Source organism: Notechis scutatus, chromosome 13 (genome assembly GCF_049901735.1).
Source record: "Notechis scutatus isolate UNSWTSFEM ecotype Mainland chromosome 13, rNotScu1.2, whole genome shotgun sequence".
In the NCBI taxonomy this organism is placed as follows: domain Eukaryota; kingdom Metazoa; phylum Chordata; class Lepidosauria; order Squamata; family Elapidae; genus Notechis; species Notechis scutatus.
Window position 1 is genome coordinate 1,635,164 of NC_142021.1, and position 16,099 is coordinate 1,651,262.

General features: G+C 44.7%; 1 protein-coding gene and 1 long non-coding RNA gene across 3 annotated transcripts; one reads left to right on the forward strand and one right to left on the reverse strand.

Moving 5' to 3' along the window:
* Positions 1-7,325: 7,325 nt before the first annotated feature.
* Positions 7,326-8,209, reverse strand: LOC148129579 (uncharacterized). The gene is made up of 2 exons (XR_015745279.1): positions 8,042-8,209; positions 7,326-7,399 (listed from the first exon to the last, which is right to left on the reverse strand). It is a non-coding gene; the product is annotated as an uncharacterized LOC148129579 (long non-coding RNA).
* On the forward strand, positions 8,169-15,318 carry RHOF (ras homolog family member F, filopodia associated). Of its 2 annotated transcripts, XM_026686798.2 has the most exons (5): positions 8,169-10,554; positions 12,343-12,430; positions 12,635-12,744; positions 13,176-13,310; positions 14,107-15,318. In XM_026686798.2, exons 1-5 carry the CDS (start codon positions 10,402-10,404, stop codon positions 14,269-14,271), a joined length of 651 nt encoding a protein of 216 aa, XP_026542583.1. In that variant the 5' UTR covers positions 8,169-10,401; the 3' UTR covers positions 14,272-15,318. The 2 variants fall into 2 exon arrangements, with proteins under 2 accessions (XP_026542583.1, XP_087799069.1); XM_087942943.1 differs by having other exon boundaries at positions 12,343-12,744.
* Positions 15,319-16,099: the final 781 nt, after the last annotated feature.

The following is a 16,099-nucleotide window of genomic DNA, read 5'->3' on the forward strand; positions in this document are numbered from 1 at the left end:
GGGGGCAGGAAGGGGGCGCCCCCGTTTTGTTACAATGTGTCAATTTTACGATTCGAAGGCGGGAGGGAGCGGATGAAAGGCAGGCGGGCGGGCAGCCAATCAGGAGGCCGCTTCCATTCTGCTGCCGCGGCTCGGGGCAGGCCGCCCTCCCCACTCCTTGCCTTCCCAGGGCGGCTTTGGCCCCAGCGGGGGCTTTTTTGGGTGGGTAGCGGGGAGCCGCGGCGTGGCCATTGGCTGGTCGGAGGGCCCGGGCGGGCTCAGCCAATCGGGGCGCCGCTTGCATTCGGCTGGCGTTATTAGAGGCGGCGCGCGAGGCGAGCCCCGCAGACGGCCGTGGAGAGGCGGCCGGAGAGGAACGGGGCGGGCGGGCGCGCTCGGCCATGTTTTTTTCTGCAAAAAAGGGAATGAAACTGGCCAGCTGGGTTTGCCTTTGTTCGCGGGCGGGCGGGCGGGCCGGGGCAGGAGCGCTTCCCCGCTCGCGTGCAATGCCTGGCCGTCTTTTAGAAGGACCCCGAGGAAGGAGGAAGACGTGATAAAAAGCCGGATTTTTTTGTTTTTTCCTTTCCCCATCTTCACTCGGAGCCCGTCTTGCTCTCGTGTCTTAACTAGGTCATGGCACGCCCTTAACGCCAGCAAGTCCCAGTTTTGCATGACCAAACAAAGTCAATCACACGCGTCTTTTGATCTTTTTTTTTGGAAAGCGCTGGCTTCTCTCTCGCCTGAAGTGTACATTTCGAGATAAGTCCGAAACACTTTTAAAAAAAAACAAACGTAACCTGGCCATCTTTTAAAAAGTTTAAATCCTTCCGTGCTAACAAGGTAACGTGGTTAAAGCTATAGAGGTAGGCACCGTTGAGAGTCTTGCAAAACAGGCAGGATCCTTTCCTTTTGTCCTTTTACATTGTAAGTACCCGATCCATTCTGTCCTTCTTAATAATAAGTGTAGTTTTCATGTTAATGTTAACCGCAGTTCTCCTGGTTTATTTCTTTCAGGCTTCATCTGCATGTCATGATATATATCTATATCTCTCTCTATATATATGTCTTGTTGATCTAAACCAATTGCTTCTGAAGCTTAGAGATGCTTGAGATGTTGACCTACAGTAATTTAAAATCAGGAGTAGCCACACTACTAACATGGACGGATCGGGCAGAAATTGATCATGTATTTTTAAAAGATGGTGGGGTGGGGTGGGAGGAACGACCACGCCGTTGTCTCGAGGTGCGGCATAAATCACGAAATGTACCGACTTTTAAGGCAGCCCAAATTGGCCGGAGTCAAAATCCAAATTCATAAGATGTCGTAACTCCCTTTTTGTATTTTGCTTTGGTTCTGTTGTTTTTAGCCATAGATGTGACTAGAGGAGATTTGATTTGTAAATTTGCGGCAGATCAGAGAGCATGTAGCCAATATTTAGCAATAGTGGGCTTTTTTCCGCCCTTTTTATATGCCCCAACCTCCCCCAACTTCACCTCCAGATCTGCGTCAGGAATGGTGTGCGGGTAAGTAAAGCTTTTGCCCTTGCAGTGGAAGAAGAGAGCAGGCCTCTCTCTCTCTCTCTTTTTTTCTCTCTCTGCGACAAAAGGGCTTCCTCCAGGATGGAAATCTGAGCTACTTTCGGTTGGGTGGAGGGGAAAATACTGCTAACGATCTGGGCGGCTTGGGGGTGGGTGGGGATCGACCACCAGGATCCGATCCCTTTTCTTCCATCTTGGCCAAACAAAGCGCTGGGCTTGAGCTGGAGGGGCTGCTCGATGGATCCAGGCGGACTTCAGAGAAGCTGCCAAACTGCTGCCCTTGAAAATGAGGCAGAAGGATGTGTTTTTTTCCCCCCTTATTGCAAGCAAAGACAAGCTGAGAGGTTGGCTTCCTGCAGTCTTTAGAAGGGCTTTGTTGTTCGTTATTTTGCTGAATGCTTTTTCCTTTTCCAAGCCAGAGAACCAGCGATCCGCAGCAATGGAAGCGAGTTGGCGTTGCTCAGCTCCCCCCCCCCCTCCAACAAACACATTCCAGGGTGTGAGGAAGGGAAGCAAAATGGAGTTTGGCCGGTTCTCTGTTCAGAGGCAGGCAAGCTGGAGCCGTGCCGGGGTGGGGGATGGGGGCCGTGTGCAAGGCTAGCTCCCAGTGGGACGCTTTGTTTGCTCTCTCTCCTTTTCCGCCTTGCAAGAGCTGCTCCAAGCGGCTTTCTTTGGTCCCCGGACAGCCCCCTGGCTCGGGCCCTGCCTCTCCCCTCGGATGGAGCAGGGAGGAAGCCGAGATGCCTCGCCTTCTCCTCACTGCCTTGCAAGGGAGGGACGGGGAAAGATGGTGGCTGTGTTGCAGCAAGCCCTGGCTGGGCTCCAGCCCTGCCTGCTCTTCTGCTGAGCGCTCCCAGGGGAGAAGCGAAAATAGCTGGGCTCTTAAGGCAGCAGACTGTGCCCTTCTACGTCTCTCCAGCAGCAGCAGCAGCTCCGTGACACAGTTGGGGAAGGCAGCCTCTCCCCCCCTTGCTTGCAGCAGAGGGAGAGGGTTGCTCAGACATGGCGGCGCTGCCTGCCTTCCCCTGCTGCTGCTGCTTCTGCAGGCAGCTGGGCAAGGGGTGGGGAGGACTCACCCTGAGCTCCTGCCCTGGAAGCTGCAAGCTGGGTGTTGGCAGCATTGCTCAGCCACTCTTCCCCCAGCCCTGACCCCTAGGAAGGGTGAGCTCAGCCATGTTGGAGGAGGAGGAGGAGGAGGAGGAACAACAGCAGCTGCAGCAGTAGCAGCAGCAGCGAAGGGAGCCGTGCCCTTTTGTCAGACCAGAGTGGGCTTCTTCCTGCTGGCATCTGCCCACTTGGCAGTGGGGCGGCTGTGTCAGGCGTAGCCCAGCTGAAGCCGCTTGCTTCCCTTGATTTGCAGGGCCGAGATCCAGAGTAAGGACAGGAGAGCCACTCGGGCACTCCCTTCTCTTTCCTCCAGCCAAGATGGCTCTCTCTCTCCAGCAGTGGATCCCCGGGTTGCTTCACTGCGCTCGGCTGCTTCCAAATGGGGGCATTTTTGGAAGAGTAAGGGCGACGCCTCGGGCCTTGACTTCACGCCAGACTCTTCCATGCAGACTTTTCCACAGGCTCGGCCAGGATCTTTTTGTTTTTTTAATCGATGCAGAAATGAGTAGAGGAGCCCCCAGCTCTGGTTTGGGGCTTAGAAAAAGATTAGCTGTCCTCAGAGCAGCCGGATCGGCAAAGTAGGCAAGGATCGGCAAGCGTAAATCCATCTGACCTTTCTCTTCCCTATCAATCTCTCGGGAGGGGTGAGGGTTGAAGCATTTCTCTTCCATATCCCTCCTGCTGCTGCTGCTGCTGCTAAAATATTCAGAGGGAGGCCCTGGGTGTTGCCTCTCGGATGCCATTTTACCACTTCTACCGGGGAATTTGCTCAAGCGGTTAAACCAGTTTTTAAGCAACAGCTCCAAGGAACGGACTCTGCCTGCCTGTTAAACATTAAGCTACGTCATCCTTCTGGCCTTTGTGGGAAGAGAGAAGGTAAAGCGATTGCTTAAGTCGAAAGCATACAAGTGGGACATAATCCTGGTGAATTAGCCAACTGCTTCAGAGTCAACCTGCTTAGTCTGACATTGTACACTTGGCGGCCTTTAAAGTGGGGTTGGGAGAACTGGCTTTAATTTCTGCCACCAGGCTGAACGAAGAGGCATCCTGGCGCATTGTTATTTCCATGTGAACAATCCTGCCGGGAGAGTGCTTGCGTGCATCTTCTACCGATTTACCATTTCCTCTCCCTCAGTAGGTGACCTACTTGCTGGGAGTGAGAACAGCGAGCCCAATCTCTGGATGCTGGTTTAAGAAGGCATCTGCCCCAAGATTGCTGGTGTGTTATAGCAGAGTCGTAGCGGCCGATAGCTTCTCAAATTCCTTTCAGATGAGTCGGAGCCAGGCACCAGCAGCAGCCCAGTACAAGCTTCATCCTGCAGCCAGATCTTTGTGCATCTTCCTTGGGTTTTTCTTTCCCTCCACATTGCACTGAGCCTAATGTAGGTCACTGTGCAATGGCTGCTCTTTAGCTTCCATGTCTTTTGCAACTGGGCTAGCTAGAGTATTGCAGGTTAGTGTTTTCCAAGCAATCCACACAGATTTCCTGTACCATTGTTCTATCTATACAGTTGCAGTTTTCCCCCCCACGCTGTAGATAGGTGTGAAGGCAAGGCTGGAATATATGGAGAATTGTATGTAGAACTTAATCCCATGATTTCAAGGCTGAGGTAAGGTATAAATTAAAATGTTTGCAGCTTGCGTGAATAGTTGTGATACTGACTTAGACACAATAGAATGCCTGGTCTTCCTCCTTCACTGAAGTGCCTGGATTAAGTACTACACTGTTGTGTCCTAATTTGGGATGTCTAGATACTGGACTGTTTATTTTAAAAATTTCAACATGGTGGCTGCGTCGAAGGCTCTACGATTGAGTCTTTTGGTTGATCAAAACAGACTTTTGGAATTTGTTCAGCATATTTATGCAGATAGTGTAGACCTGTGTTGGCTGAGTTTGTTAAATTGTCCTGAGAGGGTGATTTGCACTGAATTTGTGGAGAGGTGGCTTGCCTGCTTCATCACTTTAGCCAAACAGCAGTGATATTTCAATGTATGTCACTTTCAAGGGTATTTCACTTCAGTCCTTTTGAACTGTCCTTGGAGAAGGCTTGATGTGCAAAAAGGCACATCATTCCCAGTGTTTCTAAAGATTTTCAAGTTAGAGGTAGAAATTCTATGTTTTTCTAGACCAAATGGTTCAGTGTCCGTGTAGGACAAGAAAACATCTGAATTGAGGCCAGCGGGGAAATCCGAACTAACTTCACTCAACCATTGGGGAATAAGCTGTGTGAGAGCAAGTTCTTACAAGCAAGTCTCTTGGCCCGTTTCCTGTTTTGTTGTATATTTAGACAGCCAAGACTCCACCCATTTTTGTGAGCCAGAAAACTTGAGTACAGAGGGGCAGTTTTATGAAATGTTTGCACTTTCTGAATGGCTCTTTGTCCGGAGCAAGGTCTAGTAGTTGAATGCTTTTTTTCTCCTTTAAACTTTAAACCTTTCTCCAGCAGAGGAAGAAAGAGGCTGAAGGGGGCTGTTTAGGCAGTTATAAGGGGATCTTCAAGCGGGCGGAAAGAGATTAAACAAAAGAAACAGGATTGGCTTCCTACTTTCCTAATGTGAAATGAACGCATATGGTAGGGAAGAGAAATGGAGGAATACAGTAGGAGCTTACGTAAAAGAAGGATACTTTATGGAGTAAGGTTAAGCTGCTCGTGCCGTAAGGAACAAGGAAGGAACAAAACAGAAGCTCCACGTTCATCATGTGATTGGCTCAGTTTCGGTCTTAATGGTGGTGTTTACGAAGCCACTGCTGGGTGGTGTGCAAGTCAGTTTGTCCTGTCGTCTTGTATATGCAGCCAGTTGTCTATCCAGCAGGCCATAGCAAACCAAGGTTAATGTGTTATTTGAACCCAGTCTTGTTCGCATATTGTGCTACGCCATAATTTGATCTGTCTGGTCTTGATTAAATATTATATATCAGTCTGATCTGCTGTGGCTCTCTCGGCCAATCATGGCTGAGGAGCAGATCTTGTCATTTATTAAGGAGCAGTTGCTAGGATGCACTGGCCTGTATTTCACCTCTTTTTCCGAACTGCTCTCAAGTGCCTGATGTTGGATTAGGCAGCCCTTGGCAATCTAACCCAGCAATTGTTTGTGTGAATACTCTACTGAGGAGTTGGATTTGGCCAAGGAACATGGCATTGTTGGAGCTTGGCAAAAGGACTGCGTTAGTTTTAGCTTTGGTAATGCTGCTAAATTTGGTAGCTTTGGTAAGCCTAAGCACACAGACATGACATTATCCCAAAAAGAGCCAGCCAATTCTTTAATTGTACACTTCTGGAAAATTGTTAGACAAAATAAAATTGTATGTCTATCCTCCAGAGTCCTTCCAGTTGGTGTATTAGTGGCAAAGATAATCTGAGAACAGCAAGTGCCATTTGGATCCCATTACCTTTGAATAATTGCCTTGGTGATGAATGCCATCCCTTTAAGGCAAAAATATTAGGACATTTTTCATAAACACGTGCCTACTGGTTAAAGTTCTGTGTCAGACTGCAAAACATCGAGTCCTGAAGCAGACTATGCTCTTCCTCAAAAGGCCAGCTTTAGTTATGTTTGCTTTGCAACGCTAAGAGATGGATGAGGAAATAGCATAATTCAAGTTGCTTAAATGCAGGGAACTTCAGACTGTTTCTACTTTATGATGGGCTTCATTTTATTATGCTTTCCAATAGCTGGATGACATGTGCTCTGGATAGTACTGAAAATGGCATGGTGTGGTGTATTTTGTGCACGTGAGGTTTCAGGGCTGGATTCTAATATATCACTTTTAGAAGAAATTAGGTTTGAGTTTTATGGGAGACCATAGTTGGCTTCCCATTGTGTGAACTTCTAAATCACACGCTAAACTAAAAATCAAACCTAGATGGATGCGATGTGTGAACTTATTTTGCTGAGCCAAAATAAACTGATTCAGTTCATGGAACAAAGTGAAGTTCAACCTACTGACTCCTCTGGTAAAATGGTTATTTTCAAGTATTCAAAAGGCAGCTGCTAGCAGTGCGAATCTCTACCAAATAGCGTGGATGGGCTCTCAGTAGGATTATTGGCTCTTAGAATATTCAAGGACTTTGGCCTTGGCCATTGAAAATGACAAATCTACATGAGGGCCACTGAAGGCTGGATTTGCTCAAGACACTTGATTACTGAATGCACCCATTTTCTTGATTCATGTAACACACTGAATAATAAAATGATTTGAATGAGCAAAACCTTGTTCTTTGTGGCTTCACCGGTAATCACTAAGCAATGTTGTGCAAATGCTGCTGTTAGGTCTAAGTGACCTGCTTAAAGTGTCATACATTTGTCATGTTTGCAAATCTCCCTAAGCTTGCTTAATATTTGAATGTATCTTTAATTTAGACCTTTTTTTCCCTACTTAAAAAAGGAATTTTTGGTCTGGTCTTCTTGAGTGAATTGCTAGAAAATGTTAAATAAGTCTTGTGTTTATTTCAATGTTTTCCCACTAGCTAGATAAAAAGGAGTCAACTTATTCAAGCAGCAGCTCTATAAATGCTTCAAAGCTACAATGCTAGATTAGAGTATTGCCATTACTAATCTGTGTCATTTTCGGGCCTATTTCAGTTCATTGGGTTACACATTTTGAACAAATGTCAGCATGCAACAGAGGAAACATAATGCTGTAACATGAAACCTGGAAGGTAGAGCAATGAAACTTTGCAACACCACCTGAACCAATTTATACAAAAATAAGGTTTATTGTACTTACTGTTTATGTAAATTGATTTCCGCCAATATCATGCTTTTGAGGTTGCTAAATTAAAGGGAGAATGTAAAACATAGTTAAGAGGGCAGTTTTGCTATTAGGTGCAGTGCTAACTCATGCTAGGCTTAGAGAAGGAGGAAGTATGTTTCTCATTTTACAGATGTGGTTTGTTCCCGTTTCCGTGTTTACTACGGAGTGGACAACTTGTATATTACACATATAGTAGAACTCCACCCACCCACCAGTAGAGTACAAAACTGGCATGCTTAGGGCTGAGAGGTTTTGTAATTAGTAGTCCCAACTATAAATGAATGCCAGAAATGTATACTGTACTAATTATTTAAAAATTATGCAAATCTACGCCTTTTAGGGAGAGGATAGGAAACAAAGGCAGCATTGAAGAACCAGAAGTTCACTTAGCACACAAGGTAATTTATGCAGATAAAACAAAGGCACAGAACATATTGTTCCCAATCCCTGAAAGGGAAAAAAATGGGATTAAAGTACAGTGACTTGTAATGCTTTTTCAAGAAAAGTCAGTTACAAGCATTGCATCAACAATGGTCAATATCAGTCAGAAGTTACTTCTGCCTTTTGTTTTCCATGAACTTGATCCCACCTCCCAATTGTAGCTAGTGTGCAATGAGCGGAATGGATTTTTCTTAAATATTTCAAGCTTTGCAAAATTACCCAGGTTTCAGAAGTGATTTTCTCCGTGAGGCTCATTCAAAGAGCACAGGTCCAAAGCCCCGTGGAAGAGAAGACATCGCTTGCTTGTGCTTTCGGGTCAGCTGACGTCTCCCTCCGCCATCCGCCTTTTGCTTTTTGGACTGGTAGCAATTTCCCCTTCCGTTTACTGTCAGAGCAAACTTCCATGGGTGGTGATTTTTTTTAGGCCTAGAGGACCATCTAGTGGTGACACAAAGTAGCTACAGGAAGAAAAAAACGGCCTCTCCGTTAATGGTGACTTCATGGACATCCAAGCCAACCTCCATGGATGTTGCCAGGCAAGGTGCTGCCACCTGTTGAGAGCTTTAAAACTGCTAAGTTGGATAGTGGGACACGGCTCCCAATTTATCTGCTGAGCCAGCTCACTAAACTTGTACTTAAAAATGTAAATTTTGTGTTGAAATAGCATACGCGCAAACGGTGTGAGACAAAAATAAAGCAGTATTTGTTGAAAAGGACTTTGCCGTCCGTATTATAAATCTTTTTAGCGAGCGTGGGTGTTTATTTCTTAATCCCAAAGTGAGACTTCAAAAGGCAGGCCAAAGATTCACAGATAACTTCCTCCCCACCTGCATGCGTGCAAAAAATAAAAAGACTACATGCACTACCTTTTAAGCTGATCGGAGGAAGAATAAAAATATAGGGAGCATTGTTTACATGCACCAGATGCTTGCACTGTACAGTACTCCAAATCCTATTTGAAACCCAAAGACCGTCCTTTATTTTGCATATCTTCTTGCTGGAAAGGAGCAAGAAACAATTTCCTGGTAAGAATAAGGTACCCCAGAAGATGAAACAAAAGTGTGGCAGCACCAAGATCTTAAATCATTATGGCAACCTCATTTTTATTTTTATTTTTTGCATAAAGGGCTTCCAAGATGGTTTGTTGCATTTATTTTTAAAAAAAGCCTTAAACTTGGCTTGGGATCCATCAGGACAAAGTGAAGGGGACTCTGGAAACCCGCATAGGCAAATTGATACTAAATGCAGGAAATCCTCAACTTACAAGTTCATTTAGTGACTTTCAGTTACAGTGGCACTGAGTGCCATTGAGTGTTTTTTCACACTTACTTGTTCCAGCATCCGCATGGTCATGTGATCAAAATTCAGCCGCTTGGCAACTGACTCATGACAGTTGCAGTTTCCTAGGGTCATATTAATCATCTTTTGTGACAGGTGAGATTCACTTAAAGAACCGCTACTAACTGCAGTCACTTAACTAGTGTGGCAAGTTGTAAAATGGGGCAAAACTCAATAGTCTCACCTAGCCATAGAAATGTTGGGCTTAGCTCTAGTTGTAAGTCAAAAGACTACCTGTAATTGAGTTGGGGCTGTGTCCCCTAAGACAGGATTACAATGCCCATCAGCCCCAACCAGCTGGCCATGATATAATGGCCAAGGGTCTTCAATCTGGGCAAGTTTAAGACTTGTGGGCTTCCAACTCCCAGATTTCATGAGCTAACATGGCTGGAGGAGGAATTCTGGGAGTTGAAGTCCACAAGTCTTAAAGCTGTCAAGTTTGAAGACTCCTGGAATAGAGGGAGAATAGATAGAGGGAGAAAGAGAAAAGATAAAGAGGTAGAATAGGTATAGAGTAGATCAAGGGTCTTCAAACTTGGCAACTTTTAAGACTTGTGGACTTCAACTCCCAGAATTCCTGAGCTGACATGACTAGAGAAGGAATTCTGGGAGTTGAAGTCCACTTAAAGCTGTCAAGTTTGAAGAGCCCCCTGATATAAGGCAACAGTGGTGGTGTGTACATGGGGAGGGGGAGATAAGCCAAATTGCAGAAACCTGTGCCACAACTTTGGGGATGATGTAACTTGAAGATAACCCGGTTGAAGACCTTCACCTCCTTTTATTTTATGGATCTCATTTCTTTATAAGTACCCAGAGGTGACCCTATCTAATACTCCCTTGCTCCTATTTTCCCCACAACGACACTGCAAGGTGGGTCTGGCTGCTTTTCCTGCTTGAATCAGAACAAGAACTCACAGCCGCCCGCTTTTTTCTAAGCCAGCACCTGAACCACAAACTGGCTCTAAAGTGATCCGTCCTGACAACCCGGGCAAAAAGAGAGCCCGCATTGCGGTATCCAAGCGGGGAAAGAAAAGCTCTTTTCAACGTTCCGGGTTGGGTTGATGCAGAAGGGCGAGGGCGGCTTCCCTCGTCGCTTTATAGGGGGAAGCTGGCGGCGGCGATTTGCCACCTTCCGAAGCCGCAGCGGGGAGGAAGGAGGCGAGGCCTCCGCCGCCTCCCTTCCATTCTCGCACGAAGAGCGGGTCTTTTGGAGGAGGCGGCGGCGGCGGCGGCGTTAGTCCATGGCCGAGAGAAACAGCTCGGGACCCGGCAGCCGGGAAGCCAGCGATCCGAGAAAGGGCTCCAAGACCGAGCTGAAGGCGGTGGTGGTGGGTGACGGCGGCTGCGGGAAGACTTCGCTCCTTTTGGTGCATGCCAAAGGCGCTTTTCCCGAGGTAAGCGCCGGCTTTTATTGACCCTCTCAGCCAATCAGGGCTCGCTCGGCCCCCTCCTCAGCTCGCGCCGCGCGGGAAGCTCCCTGTTCCCGAATCCCCGCGCGGGAAGCTTCTAGAATGTCTGGAAGCTTCCTTCAGGGGAGGCTTCTGGAATCCCCTCAGAGGCACCAAACAAACAAACAAACAAACAAACAAAAAAGGCGGCATTTCTCTCTATTGAGAGTGGGGATCTCTCAGAAAGGGATTCCCACCTCCACCCCCATGGTGGATCCCATAATCCCCTGGCATCCTCATTCTGGCGCCTCAGGAGGATTCCTGCTTTTGGCAAAGGTGCCATTTGTAGCACCTCCCTCAGGCAATGTTCCTCTCAGGAGGAGATTCTTGGCCAGTAGCGGACAGAAAACCAGTCCAGACGTGCAAGACCAACACAGCTGGGGATGATGGGTTTGATAGTGTTACAGCCTATGTCCTTCCCAAGTGGCAGGATGGCCCAAGGGTTTAATGCCCTGGAAAATGGCAACATTGTCTTGACTCCATCGCAAAATGAATCAAAATAAAGGCATATAAATAAATAGAGGCATATAAATAAATAAACAAACTTAAAAGACAGGAAATAAAGCCTCAATTTCTTTTTGTTTTAAAAAGAAAAGAATAAGAGTCATTCAAGCCTCATTTTGAGGGGTTCCATCTTTGTCCCGTTAGGCAAAAGGCATGCCTCTCCCATATTTATTGACTTGAGAAGTGGAAAAAATAGCTTTAAATAAAGTGAAAAGTCTTGCCTTATTGCTACACATGCAAACGTTGTGGAAATTACTAAAATGGAGCAAAAGTGTTTCCCTTGGTGGTGCATCTTAGGAAACATCTCAACATCTATGTAGCCGGCAAGGCAACAGGATGCATGAGTGATGGACTTCCCGTTACTGCTTTACTTGTCTCAGATTAAAAAGTTAGGAGATTGCACATCCTTGATGGCCTCAGAGATCATCCATTTTTCTGCACATGGCTCTAGGTTAAGGACAACTTGCTACCTCCATGAATGAATAAATGCTTCTGCAATCAATGTGGCCCCATAGCAAATCTGAAGTTGATACAACCATTAATGCAAGTCTAGTTCCAAGGAACTCAGCAATGCATAAGTATGCATGGGACTGAAATCCATGGCAGAATCCAGTTCTTGCACAAATCTGCCTTTACTTCCAGGATTGATGCTTGAACAATTGCAGAAATCCACACACAATGTGGGTTCTACTTGAAAGAACTCCTGGACCAAGAGGCAGAAGTCAAGACAGGATATGTGGAGGTCTGTGGTCTGCCACATCCTAGATGCAGCTTAAAACAAGAAAAAAAAAAAAAACACCCAATAAGCTTTAGCCTTTTGAAGGTCTACAGATCTTTGTCTTAGTCCAACACAATGGCTGTTTCAGGCATTTGGATTTATTGAGTATTTTTGGACAGCTAGTTCTTTTGCTGCCCATCAGTTATCTATGTTTTTATCTGCTCCTCTTCATCAAGATGGGAGGCAAAGAAACAAGCTATCAGCAGTCAAGACTCAGTCTGCTATCCTTAAAAAGGTCTAAACACACTTTTAACAGCTTTAAAGACAGTTTAAAAGAGTTTGAAGACAGTTTTTAAAACAGTTTAAATACACATGGTTGCTATCACTTAAACATTTGGAAATTTTTGTGGCTATTTTTGTAGAAGGGAAATATGAAGTTGTAAAACACTCTGGGAGGAGCTGTGAAATTTGACAGTGTATACTAATAACACTCATTTTCCACTTCCGGACAGCAATATGCCCCTTCGGTCTTTGAAAAATACACAACCAATGTCACCCTGGGGAAAAAAGAAGTCGTCTTACATTTGTATGATACTGCAGGTAATATTCATCTTGATTCTGCTTTTTTTAAAAAAAGAACGTTATTCATCCAAATTAGGTGTTCCTCTAAATGTTTAGGTAATCTCTGTGGGGCAAATTTACCTGCTCCACACATTATTGTAAAAAACAGAGCAAGAAAGAAGTCAGCCAGACATACATATACATGTAGAAACGTACGTAAATTTGGTAATTTCTTCCTTTTAGGACAAGAAGATTATGATCGCTTACGGCCACTCTCGTACCAAAACACTCATGTGGTTTTGATTTGCTATGATGTCATGAATCCTTTTAGTTTTGATAATGTATTAATCAAGGTAAGAGATCTTTAGAACTAAAACATGAAAGAATTATGATTTTCTTCTCTATACAGTCACCTCTTTGTGAAGCTGCTATTTAGAAGCCCTTTAGTGCACATACGATCTGGAGCTTTCTCCCAGTTGGTTTGGTGTGCTGTCACTGTAGCTTGTAAGCCATGATTTAGGGATTTGCATAAACTACAAATCAAACCAGTTGCAGCTCATTGAAGAAACTTATCATTTAGTATATGTAATTGTGGTATTTCCAAAGCTACACCATCAGCATTTATCTAACTCTCAGCCTTCAAGACGAGAGAGGATAAACCAGGAAAGTTAGGAGAAGATGGCGCCTAACAAGTCACATTTCTTGCAAACCACAGCTTAGTATATCATGTACCCCTATTCCATTTGAGCTCATCTAGCAAAATCCACGCTTTGTTCTCCAACAGTGGATCCAGGAAGTGAACCACTTCTGCCGCGGAATCCCCATCCTCTTGGTGGGTTGTAAAACTGATCTCCGGAAAGACAAAGAACACCTCAAAAAGCTCCGTTCTGCTCAACAGGAACCGATCACTTACAAGCAGGTAAGGAGAGCAAGCCACTTACCTCTTTCTTCAGGTATAAACCACTGAATTCAGGTCACCTGTCCTTCCAAGCAACAACAGGTCAAAGAGCAGGTCAGTTGAGGAGGCATCAGCCATAACCAAAGCTTCAGGTACATCTGCATTCAATGTGGAGGCTATTTCTCACCGGAAGAGCAATTTGATTGAAGGTGTAAGATGAAGAGCTGAATTTGCTTCCTGACCCAGCATCGAAAAGTATTTGATGACCGAGTTACACACAATGCACTGAGCCACAAAATGATTTGGTTTAGACTTAGGGAATCCATCCCAAGAGCCCTTTTCCAAAAGGCAACTGGACATTCTTGGGTTTTTCCTTGAAAAAGTTTCACTTCTCATCCAAGAAGCTTCTTCAGTTCTGCTCCTTTCAAGGTTTTTTTTTTCTTGAAAATGAAAACATTTTCAAGGAAAAAAAACCAAGAAAGTCCAGTTGCCTTTTGGAAAAATACCTTTGGGTACAACCATGACCAGGATGATTGAAAATTTCTATAGACTCTTGGGAGGCTAGGTGAGTCCACTTGCCTCTCTTGTGCGATGAGATCGAAGTACATATATTCACTCCTACAACTTTTAAGATGGGGCAATATAGAGCACACAGCTTCCTGTCTCCTGGGACCCCCGTGTCCTCCTAGTCAGTAGCCCTTCTCACCATCAACTTCCCCAAAGCAGCATGAAAAATCCATAAACCATCAACCAGTTTATCTTGTTGCTTGCTTTCAATGCCATCTCTTAAGGCTTCTGTGGGTATTGTCTCTTGCAGGGTGAAGAAGCCTGTTGCCGGATCGGTGCCAGCATGTACCTCGAGTGTTCAGCCAAGTTTCGGGAAAACGTTGAGCCCATTTTCAGTGAAGCGGCTAGCATAGCTTTGAACGCCATCAAGAAGGCCAAACGCCAGAACAAATCAAGGCCTTGCGTCCTCTTATGACGACATGAAACTGGACAGAGGAAGAGAGTTAACTGTTCTTCTTCCTTCCATGATATCCAAGGAAGCATTTGTAGGTTTCCGTCTGGACTTGAAAAGAGACTTTACATTTGGATTGTAACAGGAGGAGAAACTTCTTTATTAACTTCTGCTTTGGCAGCCAGTGGTGAGAAGTTTCACTAGGATGCAGCTTTTCCTTTCCCAGGTTTTTTTTTTTTTACTTCCAGAAGATCACTTGCTACTTGCCATTTTTTAAATAACAATTTTTAAAAAGCCTCTTATGTCATAGCAGAATTACCTAAACGAAGGAAGTGATCTTTTTCAATAAACTTTTCAAGGTGCACGCTGGAGTTACATAACATAATAAACCATAGAGTTTGCTCTATTTTGGTTTAATGCAATATTTCTCAACTGTGGCAGTGTGAAGACCCGTGGACTTCAACTCCCAGAATCCCCCACTCACTTTGGGAGTTGAACTCTCCACATCTTCATGTCACCATGGTTGAGAAATGCCGATTTAATGCACCGTTTCCATGTGTTGCACTATAGCTTGCAGACTGTGGTTTATGACTTAAGGTTGCTATTAACTTAGCTGAGTGTGCTTTTTCAGCCAACTTTAGTTAAAATAAACCATCATTCAGTATGATGTATGAATGTAACTCTTGTCATACTTCCTTCTGTAGTAAGCTAGATAAAAATAGACAGTCCAATAGTTAAAATATAGTGTGGCTGAGATTTATTATTTAGGTATAGTAAACCCCAATTCAATTGGGAGATTCAACCACCAACTCCTGAAGAAATGATTCACAATTTGCCCTGCTTCTTGTGCCTATATGGATTTCTTTAGGTCGTTTCTTACTATTTCATAAGGAATAGCTACCTCGAAATATGCCTTTATACCTGATGCTGTGCCTTTAAACTATTTCTAGTTGACAGTTGGACTCTTTATGTCAATTTTCCATGTTTCTGTCTTGGTAATGCTCTGAACTGTACTTTAAAATATTTTTTTCACTTTAATAGAAAAATAAAAACCTGCACTGAAAGGATAAATATTTGTACTAATGGAGAAGGGAGTGAATGTTTCATTAAGCTACAATACCGATAATAAGTAAGCGGGCCGGGCTGTTAATGAGTTAAACTTTTCTAAATCTAAGGTTATCAGATCAGTTAGTTTACCCAGGGTAAAAATCAGTTGATATCATACACCAAATAAAGCAGACTTTAATCAGCAGAATTTATCTGGGTGCACAGAGCATACATCAAAGCAGAGAAGAGCTTTGCCTTTGGATTCCAGCTTGCACCTGTCATTTCCAGGGCTCCCTTCAGCAGGAAACTTAGCCTTTGTGGCAGATAAGACTAGGAATACTCAGTGATCCCAAAATTCTTCATAACTAATCCTGAAAAGGCCTCACAGCAAACACATTCCAAGCCTAAAATTATGGTACAGAATTGCAGGGAGGGGGGGCTGTTTCTTTCTTTGCCATTTTCTGCCCCTTGAAAGTGCTCAAATTTCAAGGGAAGAATATGGAAATCATCACTGCAATATTTGGCTCAACAAAGCCCAGAACATATTGTGATTTCTCCCTCCCACCTGAGCTTCAAGAAGATTTTGTAATTTCTCATCTCCCATCCTTGCTAAAGAATTTGGCTGAAATAAAGGCTAAAGGAGGAGTAGAGACTCCCGCATATATCGTAAAAACAGCCTGAGCATCTTTACATACCAAGCGAGGGCAAAGAGACGTGGGGCAGCTATTCAAGCAATTGCAACTCTGCAAACTCTCTGCATTGGATGGCATGAAGAGGTAGAAAGATTTTCCCAACCCCGGCACGA